We start from the raw sequence: 22,204 nt of genomic DNA, 5'->3' as shown, positions 1-22,204 counted from the left end.
CGGCTTTTGGGGATTTCCCCCCGGACGGGGATTTGAGCCCCCAAAAGCCGGACATGTCCGGGAAAATCCGGACGTATGGTAACCCTAAATAAGGGGACCCAAACAAACAAAACAGTTCTAATATTAAATCTAACCTAAATTTGATTATAAAAGTCAGGTTTACAAAACTATAACTGATCACATAAGTCAGGGTCAGAAGGCTGTACCTAGTGAGAGAGAGAGAGAGGAGGGTTCTCACCACTCCGTGAGGCTTGAATCGATCAGGGGTCCTAGATGGTGGTGGTATCTGAGGGTCTGGAGTGCTGGAAACAGGCAGAGCTCCCAGCATGATCAATCAGGAGAAGATGCAGTCCGAATGGAACTGATGCAGATTTTGGATCCAGACATCAGAACACTTACTTGAGCATGGGTGTGAGTTTTTGTAGACAAACAACAATGGTACAAGGGAGAACACTAGATTTGTTTATGTGTGAACAAGGGAGTATACCAAAGTTGTTTTGTTCAGGCTAGACCATGGGAGCTGATCATTCCTGGCTTTGGGTGGTGGTCCTTGGAGGGAGCTAACAATGCAGTTAGGGAGCTTCACTATTTTGGATACCAGTAAAGGATTTATTACTAGAATTGCTCTGATAACTACTGAGCTGGGTGTGTGCAGGCATGGGTTCATTAACATCTGGAGCATGCTTCCCTGCTTTTCTGGTCCTAGAGTTCCATGCGGTTCTTGCCTTGGAATCTCTGTTCTCCATTCTGTATGCTAATGGCGATGCCTCCTTGTCCCATCTTCAATGCAAATGAGGCTAGGGGAGTTTCCTTAACCCTGTCATATTTATCCCAGGGGGTTAGGTGTGTCTCCCACTTGCTTTTTGTAAGTCTTTCTTCTGATGCAGATTTGGTTCAAGCAGAGGCTGGAGTGGGGGTAGGGATGGGGGTGGAGGTCTTTTGGGAGTCAGAGAGGCTGGGTACTTGGGTACTGCGCCCTGGTTCCCCAAGAACACAGAGCTGCTAGGTAACACTTGTAGATCCAGACCTATCGACTTTCCTGTGTGGGTCTCTTTGTTTATATCTAATCATAATGATTCAAAGCAAAATCCATTCAGCTTCTTGCTGGATTCCATTCAGCTACTTGTCCCTGGTCTGCACCACAAACTTATGATGGTATAACTACATTGCTCAGGGGTGGAAAATCCACCCCTACCCCGAGCAACACTCACTATTATACCGATCTAACTCCTGGTGGTGCTATGTTAATGGGAGGGCTTCTCCTGTCAACAGAGCTACCACCTCTTAGGAAAGAGGAGTGTCTGTGTCTATGGGAGCTCTCCCATCAGCGTAGGTAAAGTCTTCACTAAGTGCTACAGTGCTGTAAGTATAGACAAACCCGCAGTCTCATCTGAATGCACAGGGAAATATATGTCAAGATGACAGTATAGTGTAGTGGCTTCAAGGTGTTTTAGTTTATCCATGAAAATATTTATGAAAACAGTACTACAAGCAATTGGAGTAATGCACCATGCTGTCAGAAATAAACTTCATTCCATATCTTTTAGCTACATCAGTAGATCTTGCACAGTCATGTTGCCCTGCCTGTAAACAAGAGCCTGTGAATAGTAAAAATTAAATGGTAAATATTTCCCATCTGTTTTGCTATCTCAAAAGTGTTGGCTCTTCCCTTAGGATATTTTTTAACCTTTTGTTTCTTGTCATCTTAGCTATCTTGCACAGGCCAAATTTTCCTGTCAGTATCACCAGTGCAACTCAATGAAGTTAATGTGGTTTATATTTATATGTACACATTTGCACTGTTGTAATTAACTTGACCTAGTATTTTTACACTATCGTCACCATGAATTCATATTTTAAATGATAGATGTGTATTAGGGTTATTGGGAACAGTAATTTTACACCAGTTTCTAAAGCATCTTGGTGTGATTTCAGATTATTCCTGCACAAGAAATGCCCTCTGGAATATCACAGAGATGAGTGCAGTGTAAATACTTTGATCAGTAGTATAACTGTGCATCCTCTCCTCCTTCTTAGCCTGCTATTAGAAGGGCCAAACTCCAGGAATAACAGAGCCCTGCTTATCCAGTAGGAAAATGGTTGCTGTGTTGGAAGGATCGTTCCCTGATCTGCACTTGAAACTTGATAGGTATCCAATGCAGAGTGAGTAGTACTGGTATAATACTCCCATAGGCAGATTTTGGGGAGGGACATGGGGGGCATTGCCCCCCGCCCCCAACTGCAAGCCTCAGGCAGGCAGCCTGAGTGTGCAATGTGATGAGTTCTGCAGAGGAGATCCGAGAGTGCAGCTCCCAACTTGCACCCCTGAGGAAGGGGGTCAGAATGTTGTTTATAAACCGAGTGATTAAGAAAAGAAAGGGCTGTTAGGATGTTTCCTATAGTTAAATGATCTGTTCCAAGCTTGGTGAACTGCAAAAGGTAAGTAGCTAAATGATAAAAAGTAATTATAGATTTTTTTACAGTTGTTTCAATTATTGTATTTAAGAGGTAGTAACAACATTACTAATAGCTTTCTTTGAGAAGAAAACTGATTTTTTTAGACAAAAGAAATGCAGTAGCTCTAATCTACCTGGATGTCAGTAAGGCCTTTGTTACAGTTACACACAAGAAATTATTAGTTAATTTGGAGAAGATGGGGGTTAATATGAGAACTAAAAGGTGGATAAGGAACTGATTAAAGGGGTGACTGCAACAGGTCATATTGAAAGGTGAACTGTCAGGCTGGAGGGAGAATACTAGTGGAATTCCTCAGGGATCAGTCTTGGGCCCAATCTTATTTAACATTTTTATTACTGACCTTGGTACAAAAAGTGGAAGTATGCTAATAAAATTTGCAGATAACACAAAGTTGGGAGGTATTGCCAATATGGAGGAGGACGGGAATAGCATATAAGAAGATCTGGATGACCTTGTAAACTGGAGTAATAGAAATGGGATGAAATTTACCTGTGCAAAGTGCAAGGTCATGCATTTAGGGACTAATAACAAGAATTTTTGCTATAAACTGGAGACTTATCAGTTGGAAGTGACAGAGGGGGAGAAAGAGACTGGGGCCTATTGGTTGATCACAGGATGACTATCATGTGGCCATGAAAAAGGCTAATGTCGTCCTGGGGTGCATCAGGCGAGGTATTTCCAGTAGATCTAGGGAAGTGTTAGTACCATTATACAAGGCACTGGTGAGACCTCATCTGGAGTACTGTGTGTAATTCTGGTCTCCCATGTTTAAGAAAGAAGACTTCAAACTGGAACAGCTGCAGAGAAGAGCTACTAGAATGATCTGAGGAATGGAAAACCTACCTTATGAGAGGAGACTCCAAGATCTTTGCTTTTAGCCTAACCAAAAAAAAAGGCTGAGGGGAGATATGATTGCCCTCTATAAATACATCAGAGGGATAAATAACAGGAAGAGAGAGGAATTATTTAAGTTAAGCACCAATGTGGACCCCAATACAAATGGATATAAACTGGCCATCTACAAGTTTAGGCTTGAAATTAGACAAAGATTTCTAACTATCAGAGGAGTGAAGTTCTGGAGCAGCCTCCCAAAGGAAGCAGTGTGTGTGGTGAGGAACTTAACTGTCTTCAAGACTGAGCTTGATAAGTTTATAGAGGGGATGGTATGACCCAACTGCCTACAGTGGTGTGTGGGTCCATCGTCTGTAGCAAAAATCCCCAACGGCTGGAGATGGGACACTGGATGGGCAGGGCTCTGAGTTACTACAGAGAATTTTTTCCCAGGTATCTGCCTGGTGGGTCTTGCCCACATGCTCAGGGTCTAACTGATTGCCATATTTGGGGATGGAAACGAATTTTCCCCTGGGTCCGATTGGCAGAGACTCTGGGGTTTTTTGCCTTCCTCTGTAGCATGGGGTATGAGTCACTTGCAGGTTTAAACTAGTGTAAATGGTGAATTTTCTGTAACTTGAAGTCTTTAAACCATGATTTGAGGACTTCAGTAACTTAACCAGAGGTTAGGGTCTGTTACAGGAGTGAGCGGGTGAGGTTCTGTGGCCTGCAAGTGCAGGAGGTCAGACTAGATCAGGCCTGCACAACTCGTAAAGTGGCGAGGGCTATATTACTCCAAAGAAAACAGCTGAGGCCTGAACCCCCTTGGCCCTGCCGAACCCCCCCCCAGCGCCACCCAGTCACCCCCGAAACACAACACCCCCTCCCAGCGCCGCCCGCCCCACAGAAACACCCCCCCCGCCCTGCCAAACCCCCCCCCCCCAGTGCCGCCCAGCCATCCCAAAACAACCCCCCCCAGCTCTGCCTGCCCCGTGGAAAAAAACCCTCCTTCCCCAGCATCACCCTGCTGAAACAGCAGTATTGAACCTTGGTAATATGTTATAGCTGGCCCCTAAGGTAGTATAATCAAGGTAGTAAAAGAAAAATGTCTTTTTGCTAGAAGTAAAATAAGATCTTCCCCCCACTTTGTAATCAATTGCCCTGTTTGAATGAATGAGGTGTGAATGAAGAAGGCGTGGAAGGCAGCACCTCCAGACAGCTGCAACCCTTGGAGAGGGGATGGGAGCCAGACTAGATCAGTAGAACAGGTCAGCCACCGACTTGCCGCTCACCTCCTCAGCCCCTCACCACCCCGGCTCACCCACTCAGCCCCCCTCCCCCACCACCGACTCACCTGCCCCCCCGCCACTGCCTGCCCGCTTGTCTCCTCAGCCCCCCACCCCTCCAGCTTGCCTACTGACCCCCCGCGGGCCGCACAGTGAGCCCACCTACTCACCCCCCGCGGGCCGCACAGTGAGCCCATGGGGGCCGCATGTTGTGCAGGCCTGGACTAGATGATCACAATGGTCCTCTGTGACTTTAGTAAGTGTATCTGAGTAAGAATATGCATAACAATTTTAAACCTAACCAGTGTCCTTTAAGTGACTTGCCACAATATGTCAGACATGTTAGTATTAGAGCTGAGTGGGTCTGTGACAAAGTGGAACTGTTCTTAATGTTTCCTCTGAATACTGTGTGGGTGCCTCAGTTTCCCCTATGCATTTCTTAAGTCTCTAGGTGGTGGGATAAAAGCCACTGTGCATAAATCACTGACACTCTGTCTCCCTGGCAACAAATGGCCAGTCCCCCCTCCCCCCCCCCCCCGCAAGGAAATAGCTAAAGGTAAACAAAGAGGTCAGGTGACCCCCTGGCTGGGAAAGAGACAAAGCCCAGAGAAGGAGGGGCTGGAGGGAGTTTTCTCTTTGGAGCTGGCTGGGGACTAGGAGTGAGGGCAGACGGGGTGTCTGGCTTGCTGGGCCCCAGAATGGACCCGGCGGAGGGGTCCCGTTCACTGGACCGACAAGCTCTGTTTTAGACCGTGTTCCTGTCATCTAATAAACCTCTGTTTTACTGGCTGGCTGAGTCATGTCTGACTGCGAAGTGAGGGTGCGTGCAAAAACCTCTGGCTTCCCCAGGACCCCACCTGGGTGGATTCGCTGTGGGAAGTGCACGGAGGGGCATATGCTGAATGCTCCCAGGAGAAATCCAGGAGGTGAAGCTGTGTGAGCTTCTTGCCCTGAAGACAGAATGCTCCATGGGAGAGGAGGCTCCCCAAAGTCCTGACTGGCTTTGTGGGGAGCAGTTCCAGAGCATCGCCTGGGGATGACAACTGGTGGCAAAGGTGGGATGTACTGCACCCCGTGAATGGCGCTTCTTGCAGTAAGTGACTGGGGAGCAGTAAAACAAAGTGGGGATACCGAGGTCCAGGCGTGCTGAAGACTCAGAAAGGGATGGTTTCAGGGGGCAATTAACTTCGGGGAGTGTGGGACCAGCGAGGAGGACTGTTGGAGTAACGGGGTCCCCCGGAGGACTGCAGCGAGCAATCTCAGGGGTGGAGGAGCTTGCCGCTCGACCCTGGCAGAGAGAAGGACTTTTGCAGTAACAGGGTTCCCCTGGGGATTGCAGCGAGCAGTCCCAGGGGTGGAGGAGTCTGCAGCTCAACCCTGGCAAAAAGGTGGTGACCTCGAGAAGGGCTGGCACACTAGGGGTTCTTCCTGGAAACCATGGGGGAGCTAAGAGCATATGGGCCTCTTGAGTCCAAAGCAACTTAGGCCATCACCCCGCTGTTCCCATCACCATCTCCTCAAGAAAGACATTGTGATCCTGTGCAAAAAGAGAGGGTTACGCATTGGGAAGTTCATCAAGGCCCAGTTAATCGTGCAGCTGGAGGACAAGGACTGCTCTAAGGAGCAGATTCCTGACCAGATGGGGCTACAAGAGGATCTGGAAGCAGCAGGAGCAGTAGCCAGGCATCCCCAAGAGTCTGATCCCCAACCAGATGGGGGTCTTCACAATCGGGTTCCCCATGGGGGGTCGGACACAGATGGGACTGGAGCTGAGTCCAAGAGAGTGAGAGGACTGTGAGAGAGAGCAAGAGCCCGAGAAAAAGCTGCAGGAGAAGCAGCAGCAGCATGGTCTGGCGATGGTGGAGCGGAGAGGCATAGGGGGCTCCTAAGTGTTTGCCTCTGCTGACCAACTTGAGCTCTGTTTTGCCTAGACTGAGCAGCTGGATTCAGCTCCTTTTCATCCAGATAGCTGCTTTGTCCAGACAAGGGGAAATCACAGTTGCTGCCTTTGATGAGAATTCCTAGGTAGCTTTATTACCCCATTTGCACTGGCAGATCCACACAAAAAGGCTGTAGTGTGATGAAGAATCTGAATTGGCATTTCTTATACTCAGCCTCACCTACATGTTGAAAAGAGCACTGGCGGGATTGAGACTAGCAGGACTCTGCTGGTTAGGGTGTTTGAGAAGGATGAAGAGTTGCCCATTACCACATTCTCAGAGACTAGTAGATGTAGCTTAATGCGATTCTGTCACATCACACAGATAAAATGGCAGACTCTTGCTGTCCATAGCATTGAAGACTTGCAATAGATCCAATTTTGATCACTTGGTCTCCAGGGCCGCAAATGTGATATCTTTGACCACCATTTAAATAATTTTAAAATGTTTATTTCAGATCTTCTGCTAACAATTACTACCTTTTTCTACAACTCAGTATGTAATGATGTCATTTTGAAAGTATTTGAAACATGTAAAGGTGGGTTGAAGTCCTCCAAGTATTTTTGAAGTGTTAAGTGAAAAATTATCATACTGCAATGCACAATTTGTTTTAAGTGGTGTGGCTCTTAAAGTAACTAAAAGACCGAATATATCCCTTGTACAATAAGAATGTATTATATCTTCACAGTATTGTCATCCCAAGCATTCAAAAATCATGTCTAAGGCCCCCTCCCCCCCAAAAAAAATCATAAGATTTTAAAAATAGTAAACATTTAATACCCTTGATTTTTTCTTTCCTTTTTTTTTTAAACAACCATTACAGCTAGAAATAATTTGTTATAATGAAAGCTGAGACTTTGACATAATGACATGACTCCAGGAAATTGGGCTTTAAGAAAAACACCAGATAGTGTAAATATAATGATAAAATCATGAGAGTTAGGGTATGTCTACACTACGAAATTAGGCTAGCGTCGACTTCCGGAGCGTTGCACTGTGGGTAGCTATCCCACAGTTCCCGCAGTCTCCGCCGCTCATTGGAATTCTGGGTTGAGATCCCAATGTCTGATGATGCAAAAACAGTGTCGCGGGGGGTTCTGGGTACATGTCGTCAGGCCCCTCCCCCTCCATCAGAGCAACGGCAGACAATCAATTCGTGCCTTTTTACCTGGGTTACCTGTGCAGACAACATACCACGGCAAGCATGGAGCCCGCTCAGCTCAGCTCACCGTCACCATATGTCATCTGGGTCCGGCAGACGTGGTACTGCATTGCTACACAGCAACAGCTCCTTACCTTTTGGCAGTGGATGGTGTATTACGACTGGTATTCATTGTCGTCGTACTCTTCAGTGACTTCGGTCAGAGGCACCTGGACAGACATGTTTTGTTTCCTGGAGACTCAGTCCTGCCAGCAGTCCTGTTGAACTGTCTTGATGATGATGGCTAGCAGTCAGAATACAGCATTTTCTGCCAAGCACCCAGAAGATGCCGATGGCTATCAGTCATGCTGCACCGTCTGCTGCCAGCTTAAGATGTAAAAAATAGATGGACCAGATTTGTTCTGTATTCATTTGCTTCCCTCTCCCTCCGTGAAATCAACGGCCTGCTAAACCCAGGGTTTTGAGTTCAATGGGGGACCATTCTGTGTGACAGTTGTTTGTGTTTCTCCCTGATGCAAAACCACCTTTGTTGATTTTAATTCCCTGTACCTGTAAGCCATATCGTCACTCGCCCCTCCCTCCCTCCGTCAGACAATAGTTTCGCGCCTTTTTTCAGCCCAGATGCCATAGCACTGGGATCATGGAGCCCGCTCAGATCACCGCGGCAATTATGAGCACTATGAACACCACGCGCATTGTCCTGGAGTATATGCAGAGCCAGAACATGCCAAAGCAAAACCAGGTGAGGAGGCCATTTCAGCGCGGCGACGAGAGTGATGAGGAAATTGACATGGACATAGACCTCTCACAAAATACAGGCCCCAGCAATGTGCAAATCATGGTGTTACTGGGGCAGGTTCATGCTGTGGAACACAGATTCTGGGCCCGGGAAACAAGCACAGACTGGTGGGACCGCATCGTGTTGCAGGTGTGGGACGATTCCCAGTGGCTGCGAAACTTTCGCATGCGTAAGGGCACTTTCATGGAACTTTGTGACTTGCTTTCCCCTTCCCTGAAGCACCAGTATACCAGGATGAGAGCAGCCCTCACAGTTGAGAAGCGAGTGGCGATAGCCCTGTGGAAGCTTGCAACGCCAGACAGCTACCGGTCAGTCGGGAATCAATTTGGAGTGGGCAAATCTACTGTGGGGGCTGCTGTGATCCAAGTAGCCAACGCAATCAAAGACCTGCTGATATCAAGGGTAGTGACTCTGGGAAACGTGCAGGTCATAGTGGATGGTTTTGCTGCAATGGGGTTCCCAAACTGGTGGGGCGATAGACGGAACCCATATCCCTATCTTGTCACAGGAGCACCAAGCCACCGAGTACATAAACTGCAAGGGGTACTTTGCAATGCTGCTGCAAGCCCTGGTGGATCACAAGGGACGTTTCACTAACATCAATGTGGGATGGTCGGGAAAGGTACATGATGCTCGCGTCTTCAGGAACTCTGGTCTGTTTCAAAAGCTGGAGGAAGGGACTTACTTCCCAGACCAGAAAGTAACCATTAGGGATGTTGAAATGCCTATCGTTATCCTTGGGGACCCAGCCTACCCCTTAATGCCATGGCTCATGAAGCCGTACACAGGCAGCCTGGACGGTAGTCAGGACCTGTTCAACTATAGGCTGAGCAAGTGCTGAATGGTAGTGGAATGTGCATTTGGACGTTTAAAAGCGCGCTGGCGCAGTTTACGGACTCAGATAGACCTCAGCGAAGCCAATATTCCAATTGTTATTGCTGCGTGCTGTGCGCTCCACAATATCTGTGAGAGTAAGGGGGAGACATTTATGGCGGGGTGGGAGGTTGAGGCAAATTGCCTGGCTGCTGATTATGCGCAGCCAGACATCAGGGAAGAGTACAGAAGGGCACGGTGCGCATCAGAGAAGCTTTGAAAACGAGTTTTGTGACTGGCCAGGCTACGGTGTGAAACTTCTGTTTGTTTCTCCTTGATGAACCCTCCCTCCTCCCCCCCCCGGTTCACTCTACTTCCCTGTAAACTAACCACCCTCCCCTCCCCCTTTCGAGCACCGCTTGCAGAGGCAATAAAGTCATTGTTACTTCACATTCATGCATTCTTTATTAATTCATCACATAACTAGGGGGATAACTGCCAAGGTAGCCCGGGAGGGGTGGGGGAGGAGGGAAAGGACACACTGCAGTTTAAAACTTTAAAACTTTAACACTTATTGAAGGCCAGCCTTCTGATGCTCGGGCAATCATCTGGGGTGGAGTGACTGGGTGGCTGGAGGCCCCCCCACTGCGTTCTTGGGCGTCTGGGTGAGGAGGCTATGGAACTTGGGGAGGAGGGCTGTTGGTTACACGGGGGCTGTAGCGGCGGTCTCTGCTCCTGTTGCCTTTCCTGCAGCTCAACCATACGCTGGAGCATATCAGTTTGATGCTCCAGCAGCCGGAGCATCGACTCTTGCCTTCTGTCAGCAAGCTGATGCCACCTATCCTCTTCAGCCCGCCACTTGCTCTCTTCAGCCCGCCACCTCTCCTCTCGTTCATATTGTGCTTTTTTGCACTCTGACATTGACTGCCTCCACGCATTCTGCTGTGCTCTGTCAGAGTGGGAGGACATCTGGAGCTCTGAGAACATATCATCCTGAGTCCGCCATTTTCTCCTTCTAATCTTCATTCGCCTCTGTGAAGGAGAAACATTTGCAGCTGGTGGAGGAGAAGGGAGAGGTGGTTAAAAAAGACACATTTCAGAGAACAATGGGTACACTCTTTCAAGTTAAATTTTGCTGTTCACATTACACAGCACATGTGCTTTCGTTACAAGGTCGCATTTTTCCTCTTATATTGAGGGCCTGCCAGTTTGGTGTGAGAGATCACTCACGCAGTGCCAGACAACAGATTTCGGCTTGCAGGCAGCCATGGTAAACCACAGTCTTTTGGCTTTTTTAACCTTCTTAACATGTGGGAATGGTTTCAAACAGTAGTGCCCTCATTTCCCAACGCGAGCACCCTATGGGTTGGCCGGTTAATACGGTTTTAAAGTGAAAAAAGGGGGGGTGTTTTTTGGGCGAGTAAACAGAAAAAACCCCCCCAGCCCCCCCCCCCCCCCCCCCACCCAATTCTCTGGGATGATCACTTCACCCCTCCCTCCTACCGCGTGGCTAACAGCGGGGAACATTTCTGTTCATCGGAGCAGGAACGGGCACCTCTGAATGTCCCCTTAATAAAATCACCCCATTTCAACCAGGTGACCGTGAATGATATCACTCTCCTGAGGATAACAAAGAGAGATAGGAATGGATGTTGTCTGCATGCCAGCAAACACCGGGACCATATGCTGCCATGCTTTGTTATGCAATGATTCCAGACTACATGCTACTGGCCTGGCGTGGTAAAGTGTCCTACCATGGCAGACGGGATAAGGCAGCCGTCCCCAGAAACCTTTTGCAAAGGCTTTGGGAGTACATGAAGGAGAACTTTCTTGAGATGTCCCTGGAGGATTTCCGCTCCAGCCCCATACACGTTAACAGACTTTTCCAGTAGCTGTACTGGCCGCGATTGCCAGGGCAAATTAATCATTAAACACGCTTGCTTTTAAACCATGTGTAATATTTACAAAGGTACACTCACCAGAGGTCCCTTGTGTGCCCTCAGGGTCTGGGAGCACGCCTTGGGTGAGTTCGGGGGTTACTGGTTCCAGGTCCAGGGTGATAAACATATCCTGGCTGTTGGGGAAACCGGTTTCTCCGCTTCCTTGCTGTGAGCTATCTTCATTGTCTTCATCATCATCTTCCTCGTACCCCGAAACTGCTTCCCTGTTGCGTGATTCTCCATTGATGGAGTCAAAGCACACGGTTGGGGTAGTGGTGGCTGCACCCCCTAGCATGGCATGCAGCTCCGCGTAGAAGCGGCATGTTTGCGGCTCTGCCCCGGACCTTTCGTTTGCCTCTCTGGCTTTGTGGTAGGCTTGCCTTAGCTCCTTAATTTTCACGCGGCACTGCTGTGTGTCCCTGTTATGGCCTCTGTTCTTCATGGCCTTTGAGACTTTTTCTAATATTTTGCCATTTCGTTTACTGCTATGGAGTTCAGCTAGCACTGATTCATCTCCCCATATGGCGAGCAGATCCCGTACCTCCCGTTCTGTCCATGCTGGAGCTCTTTTGCGATCCTGGGACTCCATCATGGTTACCTGTGCTGATGACCTCTGCGTGGTCACCTGTGCTCTCCACATTGGGCAAACAGGAAATGAAATTCAAAAGTTCGCGGGGCTTTTCCTGTCTACCTGGTCAGTGCATCTGAGTTGAGAGTGCTGTCCAGAGTGGTCACAATGAAGCACTGTGGGATAGCTCCCGGAGGTCAATAATGTCAAATTCCGTCCACGCTACCCCAAATCCGACCTGCAAATGCCGATTTTAGCGCTAATCCCCTCGTCGGAGGTGGAGTAAAGAAGCCGGTTTAAAGGGCCCTTTAAGTCGGGGAAAAAAAGGACTTCATCGTATGGACGTGTCCAGGCTTAATTCAATTTAACGCTGCTAAATTCGACCTAAACTCGTAGTGTAGACCAGGCCTTAGTGACATTGATTTCAGTATATCCTTCAAGATAACGTTTTCTCACTTTTTGGCATGTCCAGAGTGGTCTATTAAGAGAACAATTAATTGGTTTTGTATGTGGAATGTTATTTGACGTGTCATTGTAGATCTGGGGTGAGATCTTCACTCCCACTTCAGTCTTGTGTATTGTGTAAAGAAGAGAGATAAAAAGCTCAGTTCCAATCCAACTCTGAGGACATCCATGCAAGCCCACCGTAGGTGCTGTGCTAGGAAGGGACTTGTGGTGGGAGATGCCATGTCTGGGCAGGGCTGCAGTGTGCAGTGATGTGGAGTTTCCAGGCAGTGCTGTAGCTCATAGGGAAGCCCTAGGAGCCTGCCATAACTTAAACAGCCCTGGGAGCCTAAGTTATGCATGGACCTTCTCCAGCACCTGGAATAGCCCAGGAATAGGTTGGTGCAAAGGTGACTTAAAGCAACCATGGAATAACTTTCTTCTATGGCCTTCCTGAATTTCTACCGTAAAATTTCACGGGATCGAGAATCTTAGTGTAGACTATGCTTCTGCTCCAGTAAGTGGCAGGACCATGTTACCAGTCCTCAGCAGTGGCGGATTTACCATGAAACACATTGTGCAGTGGCACGGGGCCCCAAAATGCAGGACAAATCTGACAAATGACCGAATGTAGTAAGTGTTGCAAGTCGCAAAGCAGTCCAGGCTTTCTGCATTCTGCAAACTTATTTTGTGAACAGTGGAAATGTGGTTTTTTGAAGTAGTCTAGCAAAGAATTTTGTTTCACCATTTTTTCGCTGTCTTGGCAACAGCATAACAGCAACTAAGGGAAATCGTCATTTGCCAATGAAAGTCTGTCTGCTTGATCAATTATCCAATTGAACAAAAGCACCCTCCACCGCACTTCGCAACAATGCCTGTAATTTGTCACTAGTATGTAATGGTTCAAAATCCCATTTTTACAGAGCCCAATAAAAACACGGGATTAACTGTGTTAAACCTAATTGGGCGGTCCACGCCCCACACGTGGCTATGCCCCTGCTCTTTCATACATTTATAATTTGCCTAAAATCAAGGTGAGTTTTTTAGCAATAATGAAGTGACACTATGAGTCTGGCAGTCAAAAATGCAAAAAAAGGAAGGCGAGGTAAGAAGACAAAGCTAAGTAAAAAGAGAGTTTATCATCTCATTTTAAAAAGCTTGAAGTATTGAATAGTGGACAGTCATCAAAAAGTATGGGCGCGGAAACATCTGAATAATCTGATCACTTGCCAAGTTGTGGGGATACCACAACTATTGCAAAAGTTGAACAAGTGGACTCTGAAGTGACAATGGAACTACAAAATATTGGTAATTTTGTCAAAGTAAGGGAAGAAACCTTCCCTGAAGACATTGCATTATGGCTAAAATCTGTTTAATTGAATATGATAGAATATTTCTCAGTAAATTAACTGGAAAATTTGAGAAAAGAGTAGAGGTTGCAGGACAAAAGCAATTTATAGGTGTTCATGAGTCCCATTTTCTGAACATGAAGAAAAATGGGATGACAGACATGAGAATTTGGTTGATTTGGGGGGAGGGGGGGGAAGACCGCTAAGGCAGTCAACTGTTTTATATTTGCAAATTATTCCCTGACCATAGTAAAGGAAAACAAACATTATTTGACGGGCGCGCTAATTGGAGAAATGTTGCAAGACATATTGTTGATCATGAAACTTTCAAAGCTCACATTAATGCTATGTGTAAGTTCATTCAAAGGTGTAAGAATTGATTTGTGTTATCGGCTCAGTTTGAAAAGGAGTGTTCTTATTGGAGGAAAGTGCTGAGATGTGTTGTTGCCCCAGTCAAACTGCTGTCTTCTTTGGGACTACCTCTAAGAGGACATAATGAGTCATCATTGTCAAATTGAAAAGGTAATTTTTTTAACCTGCCTTGAATATCTTAGTGATTTTGATGATTTTTCTCAAAAAAAATTGAAAAATTATCAGTATTGTGGCTCAGGAAAGAATATCTTTTTAACGCACCAAACCTACGATGAATTCATCACTATAATGACAGAGCGGCTCAGAAACCAATTCACTGATGAAATAAATGATGCCGAGTACTATTCCATAATGGTCGATTCAACACCAGATGCGAGTCATGTAGACCAATTAAGGTTATTTTTAAGATATGTGACTGGCAATGGTGAAGTTGTAGAGCAATTGCTTTGTTTTGTCCTGCTAAAATCCTGCACTTCTGAATGTTTTGGAAATAATTGTAAATTTAGGTTTGGACATCAAAAATTGCCACGGGAGAGCTTTGATAATGCCGCAAATATGGCAGGAAAATATTCAGGTCTACAGGCAAGACTAAACAATACAAGCCCCTCTCCTTTATTCACACCATGTTTCAGCCATTCCTTAAATTTAATCTGCAATGCTGCAGCTGAACCTTGTGAGGGAGCTACTCATTTTTTTAACTTCGTTCAAAATGTGTATGCCTCTTTTTCGGTTTCCATGCATTGGTGGAGTATGCTACAATCATGCTTGGAGCAGGCAAATGAAAAACATTTGACAGTCAAAAGAATTTTTGACACCAGGTGGTCTGCTCATGCAGATGCTGTTTTGGCTTTGAAAATGAGCTGTGATGATATAAAGAAAACCTTATTAGTCATAGCCACATCAAATTCTGAAAAATTGCATGCAAAAACTGAAGTAAAATCTTTAACAGAAAAGTTTGAAAAGTACAATATATTGCTGTTTTTACTCTTTTGTGGAACTGTTTATTTCAAAGAATTAATGCCATCAGCAAATTGCTGCAAAAGGTTGATACAAATTTATTGAATGCTGCACAATTGTTAGCCTCAGTTAAAAGTTTTGTCATGGAAGTTCAAAATGGCTATAGCTTGGTGGAAGCAGAAGCACTAACATTAACAGAAAATAAAGGTCCCTCTGATATATCTGATGAGAAGTGTAAAAAAATCAGGGAGTTATTTTTTGATTAAACTAGAGAGAATTAAATCAATTTAAAAGGGAAAGAGAAGATTATCGTTGAGGTTGTCAGTGTTGTTTTTTGGCACAATAATAATGCAATTGCAGAGTAGAGGTAAATCTCTAAAGAAAACTGATTTATTTTGTGTGTTTTTTGACAGAAGTATGGACAAAAATGCTAAAAGCCACTACAGTAAGAAATTAAGTAAATTCTACTTAGAGGACATAGAGACAAATCTTTTTGAAGATGAAGCAAAACATTTCATTCATTTTATTGAAAATGATGAGGTTTGTGCTTCAAGATCACGAGTTGATTTGTATAGACTTGTATGCGATGGTTTGCAGGCAACCTTTCCAAATGTAGAAACCATTCTGAAAATATTTTTAACAATACCTGTCACAAATGCTTCTGGTGTACATTCTTTTTCTGTATTGAAACGAGTTAAAAATTATTTGCGAAATACGATGAGTCAGGAACATTTGACAAGTTCGGCAATATTGACAATTGAAAGTGCCTCTTTACAAAATATTACTTATGATGACTTAATTGACGATTTTGTAAAGAAAAAGTGTAGAAAAAAGCTATCTGAATGATTTTTTTTTTTCCACAAATTGAATAAGTTTCTTCAGAGGAAGTTAACTTTTATTTTTCCATTCATGCATCATCTATACTTTTTATTTTTACATATTTTTCATGTTTGCGTAATGCAAATACAAACTTTCATCTAGACCAGAAGTTCTCAAACTGTGGTCCGAGAACTCCATTCAGGGAGACCAAAGAAAGGTTATTAAGTTTTTTGTTTTTGTTTTTTTTTATATAAAGTGTTTTTACCCAAAGCACTTTACAATAGTTAGCTAATGGTACAAACAACATTTGGAAAGATCATTAAGTGGTCCACCGAGACCCTAAGCAATTTTCAAGTGGTCTCTGGGGAAAAAAAGTTAGACTCCAAAACAATCAAGGTATCACACTTTATTTTCATTTACTTCCTATTACTTATAATATAGGAGGAGGATGAAGAACAAAAGAATGAAAAATGGGGAGGAGATAAGGGAGAATGTTCTTTTTCTTGGTTGGGTTCTGGGGTGGGGGAAAAATGAAGCTGCGCACATGGCCCCACTAACTCTAAATCCACCACTGGTCCTCAGTCACCTTCTGGACAACTACTAAAGGTCACTTCCTCCATTTCTGAAACAAAAAATTGTCCCCCATACATTCCAAGAATTGATTGAAAAACTTGTGTTTTGCCAATTACTTTTCCAACAGATGTTTGGGTACTTAAAGTCTCCCATTACTGCCAGGTCTTATGCCAGTGCTCTGTCTACACTCGCACCATTGGTATCACTTGTGGAGCTGCGATGGTGGAAAAGTCTTGTGTAAACTCAGCTGTTTGTATTAAAGATACTGTATTGAATATACTGTATTTGGTACAAATTAGTCTTTAGCTTTTAACATTAATATTGGTTTTCCCAGAGAATTCTCACTAAGAAGTTGGGCCTTATTTTTTATCTGTACTGTGTAAAACATTTTTGGCTTCAGAATAGGGTATTTAGTGAGTGATTTCAAGACTTTTGTGGCTTAATGTTTTGCCAGATTCTTAATATTATGTTCTTGAAGTTAATATACTACTTTAAAAACATGAATGTTCTCAAATTCTTCTGGATTGTGGGTGCAGAGTAGGGAACACTGTTATGTCTAGATTAAATAACTATCTCAGAAGGAAAGCATCAATGACCTTAGCCCTAGTAAGAAAACAAATGAGTTGCCAGAAAGAAACGGATTTGTCTGTCCTTGCATATTAACAAATTTCCAGTCATGGTTTTTCCCCTGTAAGCTGTTAATGAAAGCTGCAAACCCAGCTAAATGTGAAGATAAAATCGTTTTTTAAAGTAGCTGTTGAAAATGCTTAGCAAATGAAGTGCGGGATTTTATTGTTTGCATTTTTGCATATTTACAAGAATGTCCAGTTATAAAATGCTAAGTAATCTGATAATATATGAACTGTGATAATCTTCCAAAGTTTTCCAATCTGAGGTGACTAATCTGAACTTCAGCACACTATTCAGAAAACAATAGTTTATGTTCATCTTGCAGTTTTTGCATGACCTTAGATTTAAAATCATATACTATTTTTTTCATTAGAAGGCATTGGATGTGGGTAGGTATACACCTCTACCCTGCTATAACATTACCCGCTATAACACGAATTCGGATATAATGCGTAAAGCAGCAGCTCCGGGCGTAGGGCGGGGCTGCACACTCTGGCGGATCAAAGCAACTTCAATATAACGCGGTTTCACCTATAACACAGTAAGATTTTTTTGGCTCCTGAGGACAGCATTATATCAATGTAGAGTTGTATTAGCAATTTGAAACAAATTTCTGTAGCCTAACAGATGCGGGGAAACATGAATCTTGTTGTAAGATGCGAAGTTGCCCTTTTTATTTTTGTAAAAGACAACCAGATGCTGTGCTGTGAGTTAGTGTGTGACAATGTACTTTCCACCTGGTACAGAAGCTCTGAATAATGTGAGCTACTTGTCTTTTTTCCCTGTGGATTAGTGATGTACTTAATTTTCTTTCTTTTCTTTATTAAGCCAAGGACCCCTGTCATCCATTAGAGCAGCAATCAAGAGAAGTAAGTCTATTTTGATTCTACTCTTGGTTATCTTAATTTCAAATTGCTGCATCTTCATTTCCAGCAAGTGGCTACTTTTTATGAGAAGATTAAATGACTAAACAAAGGTAAGTTTATAGAATCATTAATCATCTGACAGACTGTAACCGTTTTTTTGCTTTGCCTCATTTTAGACCAGGGGTGGGCAAACTTTTTGGCCTGAGGGCCACATCGGGGAATAGAAATTATATGGCGGGCCATGAATGCTAACAAAATTGGGGTTGGGGGTTCGGGCAATGGGGTGGGGCTGGGGATGAGGAGTTTGGGGTGTAGGAGGGTGCTCTGGGCTGGGATCGAGGGGTTTAGAGGGCGGGAGGGGGATCAGAGCTGGGGCAGGAGGTTGGGGGTGGGGAGAGGCTCAGGGGGTGCAGGGTCTGAGCGGCGCTTACCTCAAGCAGCTCCCAGAAGCAGTGACATGTCCCTTCTCTGGCTCCTATGCAAAGGCACGGCCAGGTGGCTCTGCACACTACCCCATCCGCAGGCACCACCCCTGCAGCTCCCATCGGAGTGGGGCCGAGATGCGTGGTCCGGCCCCAACCCAGTGCCCTGACTGGGGCTGAGATGCTGGTGCATTCCTGACTCAGCACCCCAGCCGGACTAGAGCAGAGACAAGTGGTGTAGCCCTTGACCGTGTGCCCCGGCCGGAGCGGGGCTGAGCTGCATGGTCTGGTCCCAACCCAGCGCCCCGGTTGGAATGCCGGAGCGAGACCGAGCCGCGTGGTCCATCCCCCAATCCAGTGCCCCGGCTGAAGCGCCGGAGCGGGACTGAGCTGCATGGTCTGGCCCCAACCCAGCTGAAGCGCCGGAGCGGGGCTGAGCCACGTGGTGCGGCTTGCGGACGGCTTAAAATGGCTCGCAGGCCGTAGTTTGCCCACCCCTGTTTTAGACCATGTCTCCCAGTTGCTGCTGAGTTATTTCTTCTTGTAGAACACTAGCATTTCTCTTATCTGTGCATTTGTGCTGTGAACTGTGTATATCTGATTCTGAAGAATCTGGCTGTTAGTTGCCTACTTTAACTTGGTTGATTGGTTCAAGCATCTTCCTGTTTTCATTGAAGTCAGTGGCAAAACTTACATTGACTTTAATGGGAGCTGGATTTGGACCCATGAATGTGGTTTCATTTTGGGGTAGAGATTTTGTTTTTAAGCCTTGGATGAAAGTCTAGACTATGCCTCGCCTAACTTCTCTCTTTATCTTCTCTTTCTGTCCTCTTATCCCACCCATAACGTTCTCAGATATTCACTTCAGTTGGAATCATCCAAAATAATGTTTTCATCCCCCTGTGTTTCATGTTTGTCTTTTGCCGACAGATTTCTGAAATGCCAGCTAATATTTTCTCTTCAGCTATATGTACACTAGTGTATTTTTTTCCTACTCAACTTCTACACTGGCGCTATCACTGATCCATCTCCCCCTGTACTAGCCATCGTGGGATCTCTAGTATAGACAGGGCACGAGGTGCTGAGCAGCACTGTAAGCACTGTGTTGCTAACTGCTCAGAACAAGTCTTCATGATACTATGCTTAACACGCAGCACTTGTATACACTGGTGCTGCCATCGTTATTCCCATTTTACAAATGAGGAATTGAGGGACTGAGATTGTGGCTCATCCAAGGTCACGCAGGAAGTCTACTGGAGCCAGGAATTGAATCCAGATTGTCCACGCCCCAGTCCTTTGTTTTAGTTACAAAACCATCCACAAAAGCATTACACAATTATGGAGTAACATTTCACAAATCCTAGACACATAAAGGCAGTTATCCAGAGGTAGCACGTATAAAGGGCTTGGGGAGGTTAAGCTTCCCCCAAAATAAAAAAGGCTAGCCGTGCTGGGGGCAAATGCTGGACACAGCGTGGGTCACATCCCACCTACCTCTCCTGAGCTCTGCCCCTGCTCCGCCCTGAGGCCCCACCCCCAGTCTGCCTCATTGCCCCCTGCCTGCCTCTGGCGTGGTGCTCTGGCACTGCTCACCCACAGGCACATCTCCAGGCTGCCCACATCGCTGCGCTCTGCCAGGTGGGGATCCCAGAGCAGAATGCCAGTGGGGCTGTCTCAATGCGGCTGCCAGCACAGCCCATGGGCCTGTGCCCAGCTCCCCTTGGCAGTGACCTGGGAAGGCAGCACTTCCCTGTGCCCCTTGGTGGTGGGGAACTGAACGAGCCTTGCTGCCCTCCCCGCTGCAAGGGGAAGTGGTGGCAGCCGTGGACCTCCTGCCTCCCTACAAGCTCCCCAGGCAGCCATACACCTGAGCCGCCCTGCCCCCCCTCCCCCGGCTGCAGCATGGGCTCTCCCCTTCCTCTACCAGGGCCTCACAGGGTGTGAATGGGAGGAAAGGACAGGACTGAGCCCTGGGGGGCATGGTGGAGCAGCAATGAGCCCTGGGTAGGGGGCAGTAAGGAGCCTGGGTGGAGCCAGGGTGGTGGTGTTTGGGGCAGTAAGGAACTCAGGGAGTGGGAGGTGAGGGGCAGTGAGGAGCCCATGGGGGGCTAGAGGGTGCAGTGAGGTGCCCAGGGAGGGCAGTGAGGAGCAGGGGGCAGTGAGGAGCCCTGCAGCACAGCATAAGGCCCAGCACCAGGCAACGGAGTGAGGATGGGACCTGGGGGGGGGGGGGGGGCAAAGGGGCGGAGTGGGGGCAGGGGAAAGAGGCCAAGAAGGGGTGGGGCTTCACAGGAGTGGGGCTGCGGTCCGGGTGCTGGAGTCATTTTCCCCCCCCCCGCACACACTTCTAGGGAGTTTCTGGCATTCCATAGTCTTCCCTAAAGGAAAGACTTGTGCGTCACCTATGGCAATTACATGTATAATTTCTCTCAGTGAGCAATCAAGCAAATACAATACAAATAATAAGTAATGATAATATAGTACTAGTATATGACCAGGTGTGTTAAAATATTCAGAGAGACATATCCCATGATTTAAAAAGGGGTGAAACAGCCATTATATATTTATGTAGACAGACTATATAAAAACATAGTCACCTGGATGCCAACAATCTTAGTTATTGATAGTCCTGAATCAAAACTCTAGCTCTGACTGCTCCCCAACTCACTCTTACTGTACATTCTTGAGATTAATATCTACTGTAACAATATTTCCGTGATCGCATTAGAAACCTCTTTCTTTTAATGAATCTCAACTTCTGTGGTCTCATTAGCTTCCATTTGCAAGGCCTCATGACAGGTGTCAGCAAAGTTTACAACCTGAGGACAGTGGTTAAAATGTATTGAATCTGGGAGTTATCTCTCTCTGCTTTTAGCAGAGGAGTGGGGAGTCCTATTTCTCTCCTGCTGTCCCTGACTGTAGCTCTACCTGGGGAGATAAAAACATATAATTTCAAATGGCTAGGTAGCTCAGCAGAGTCCCTTCTTCCTGAGATTGATTTCCTTAGTAAAGTTAGGATGTTGCAAATTAGAGGACAAAGAGAAATAGTAGTAAGGGGTACAACCCCCAATTTCTTCCTCTCCATTACCACCATTTCCTAGCCTTAATTGCTCTACCAGCCAGGGCTCTATGTATTGTATGCTCAGCACAATAGGGCCCTTATTATGGTAGGGGCCTCCAGACACTATTATAATACAAACAAAAATAATAATAAAGCACATGGACTATGTAGAGAAATTCAGTATTTATATATAAAAATAAACATATGTGATTACCTGAACCGTAAAGAAACGTTGGCTAATGAAAAGCCAGTCCAATATGTCCTCCAGTTTAAACAAAACAGATGTCTGAAAATAAGACTTTTGTCAGAGAAGGAAAAAACCAAACAGACTGTAAAAGTTTGTAATAATGAGATAGAGAGTGGGGTTCATGCAAGGATGGGAAAGTGTACAGGTATAGCTGGAGCCAGGTATAGCAGCGGCTGGCACAGGAAGACGTTTTATGACTCATTTCACTGATGTCATCTGTTAGGCAAGAATGTGGCTAGAGGTAAGAGGAGCAGTAGTAACTTGCATTGTGGACAGCAGGTTTTATAGCTCACCTTTATTAATACCCTTTCGTGGGTGGGGTGAGGAAGCTGAGTGATTGGCAGCAGCTGCTGGTGGAATGTCCCTGTTTGGACAGGCCCTCCCACAATGGTAGGGCTGTAGCTAGATGAGCCAGAAGCTGATAGTTGCCCTTCTCTTTGTGGCAGCAGATGTACAGTTTGTGTTTTAAGCTCCTGGATTCATGCTTTGGCAACTTAGTTTATCCTCTGGCGTGATGTCTGCCATGAAAATTTCTTCATGCTGGTATCTGCAAGCAGTACTTTCCTGGAACACTTCAAGGTTTACCATCTATACCTCAAAAAGAACAGGAGTACTTGTGGCACCTTAGAGACTAACAGATTTATTAG

The 22,204-nt window shown here is 45.7% G+C and overlaps 1 protein-coding gene across 2 annotated transcripts in view; it reads left to right on the top strand.

Annotated features, from left to right (window-relative positions):
- The window catches only part of SH3D19 (SH3 domain containing 19), a 137,636-nt gene that overhangs the window by 49,728 nt on the left and 65,704 nt on the right, over positions 1 to 22,204 (top strand). For both annotated transcript variants that reach the window (XM_034772942.1, XM_034772941.1), the window contains exon 3: positions 17,790 to 17,830. In XM_034772942.1, the coding sequence (XP_034628833.1) occupies positions 17,790 to 17,830 (41 nt within the window). The remainder of the gene's footprint in view (positions 1 to 17,789; positions 17,831 to 22,204) is intronic.

This window comes from Trachemys scripta, chromosome 5, assembly GCF_013100865.1.
Source record: "Trachemys scripta elegans isolate TJP31775 chromosome 5, CAS_Tse_1.0, whole genome shotgun sequence".
NCBI classification, from domain to species: Eukaryota; Metazoa; Chordata; order Testudines; family Emydidae; genus Trachemys; species Trachemys scripta.
The sequence above is the reverse complement of the archived record's forward strand: the minus strand, read 5'-3'. Positions and strand labels throughout refer to the sequence as shown.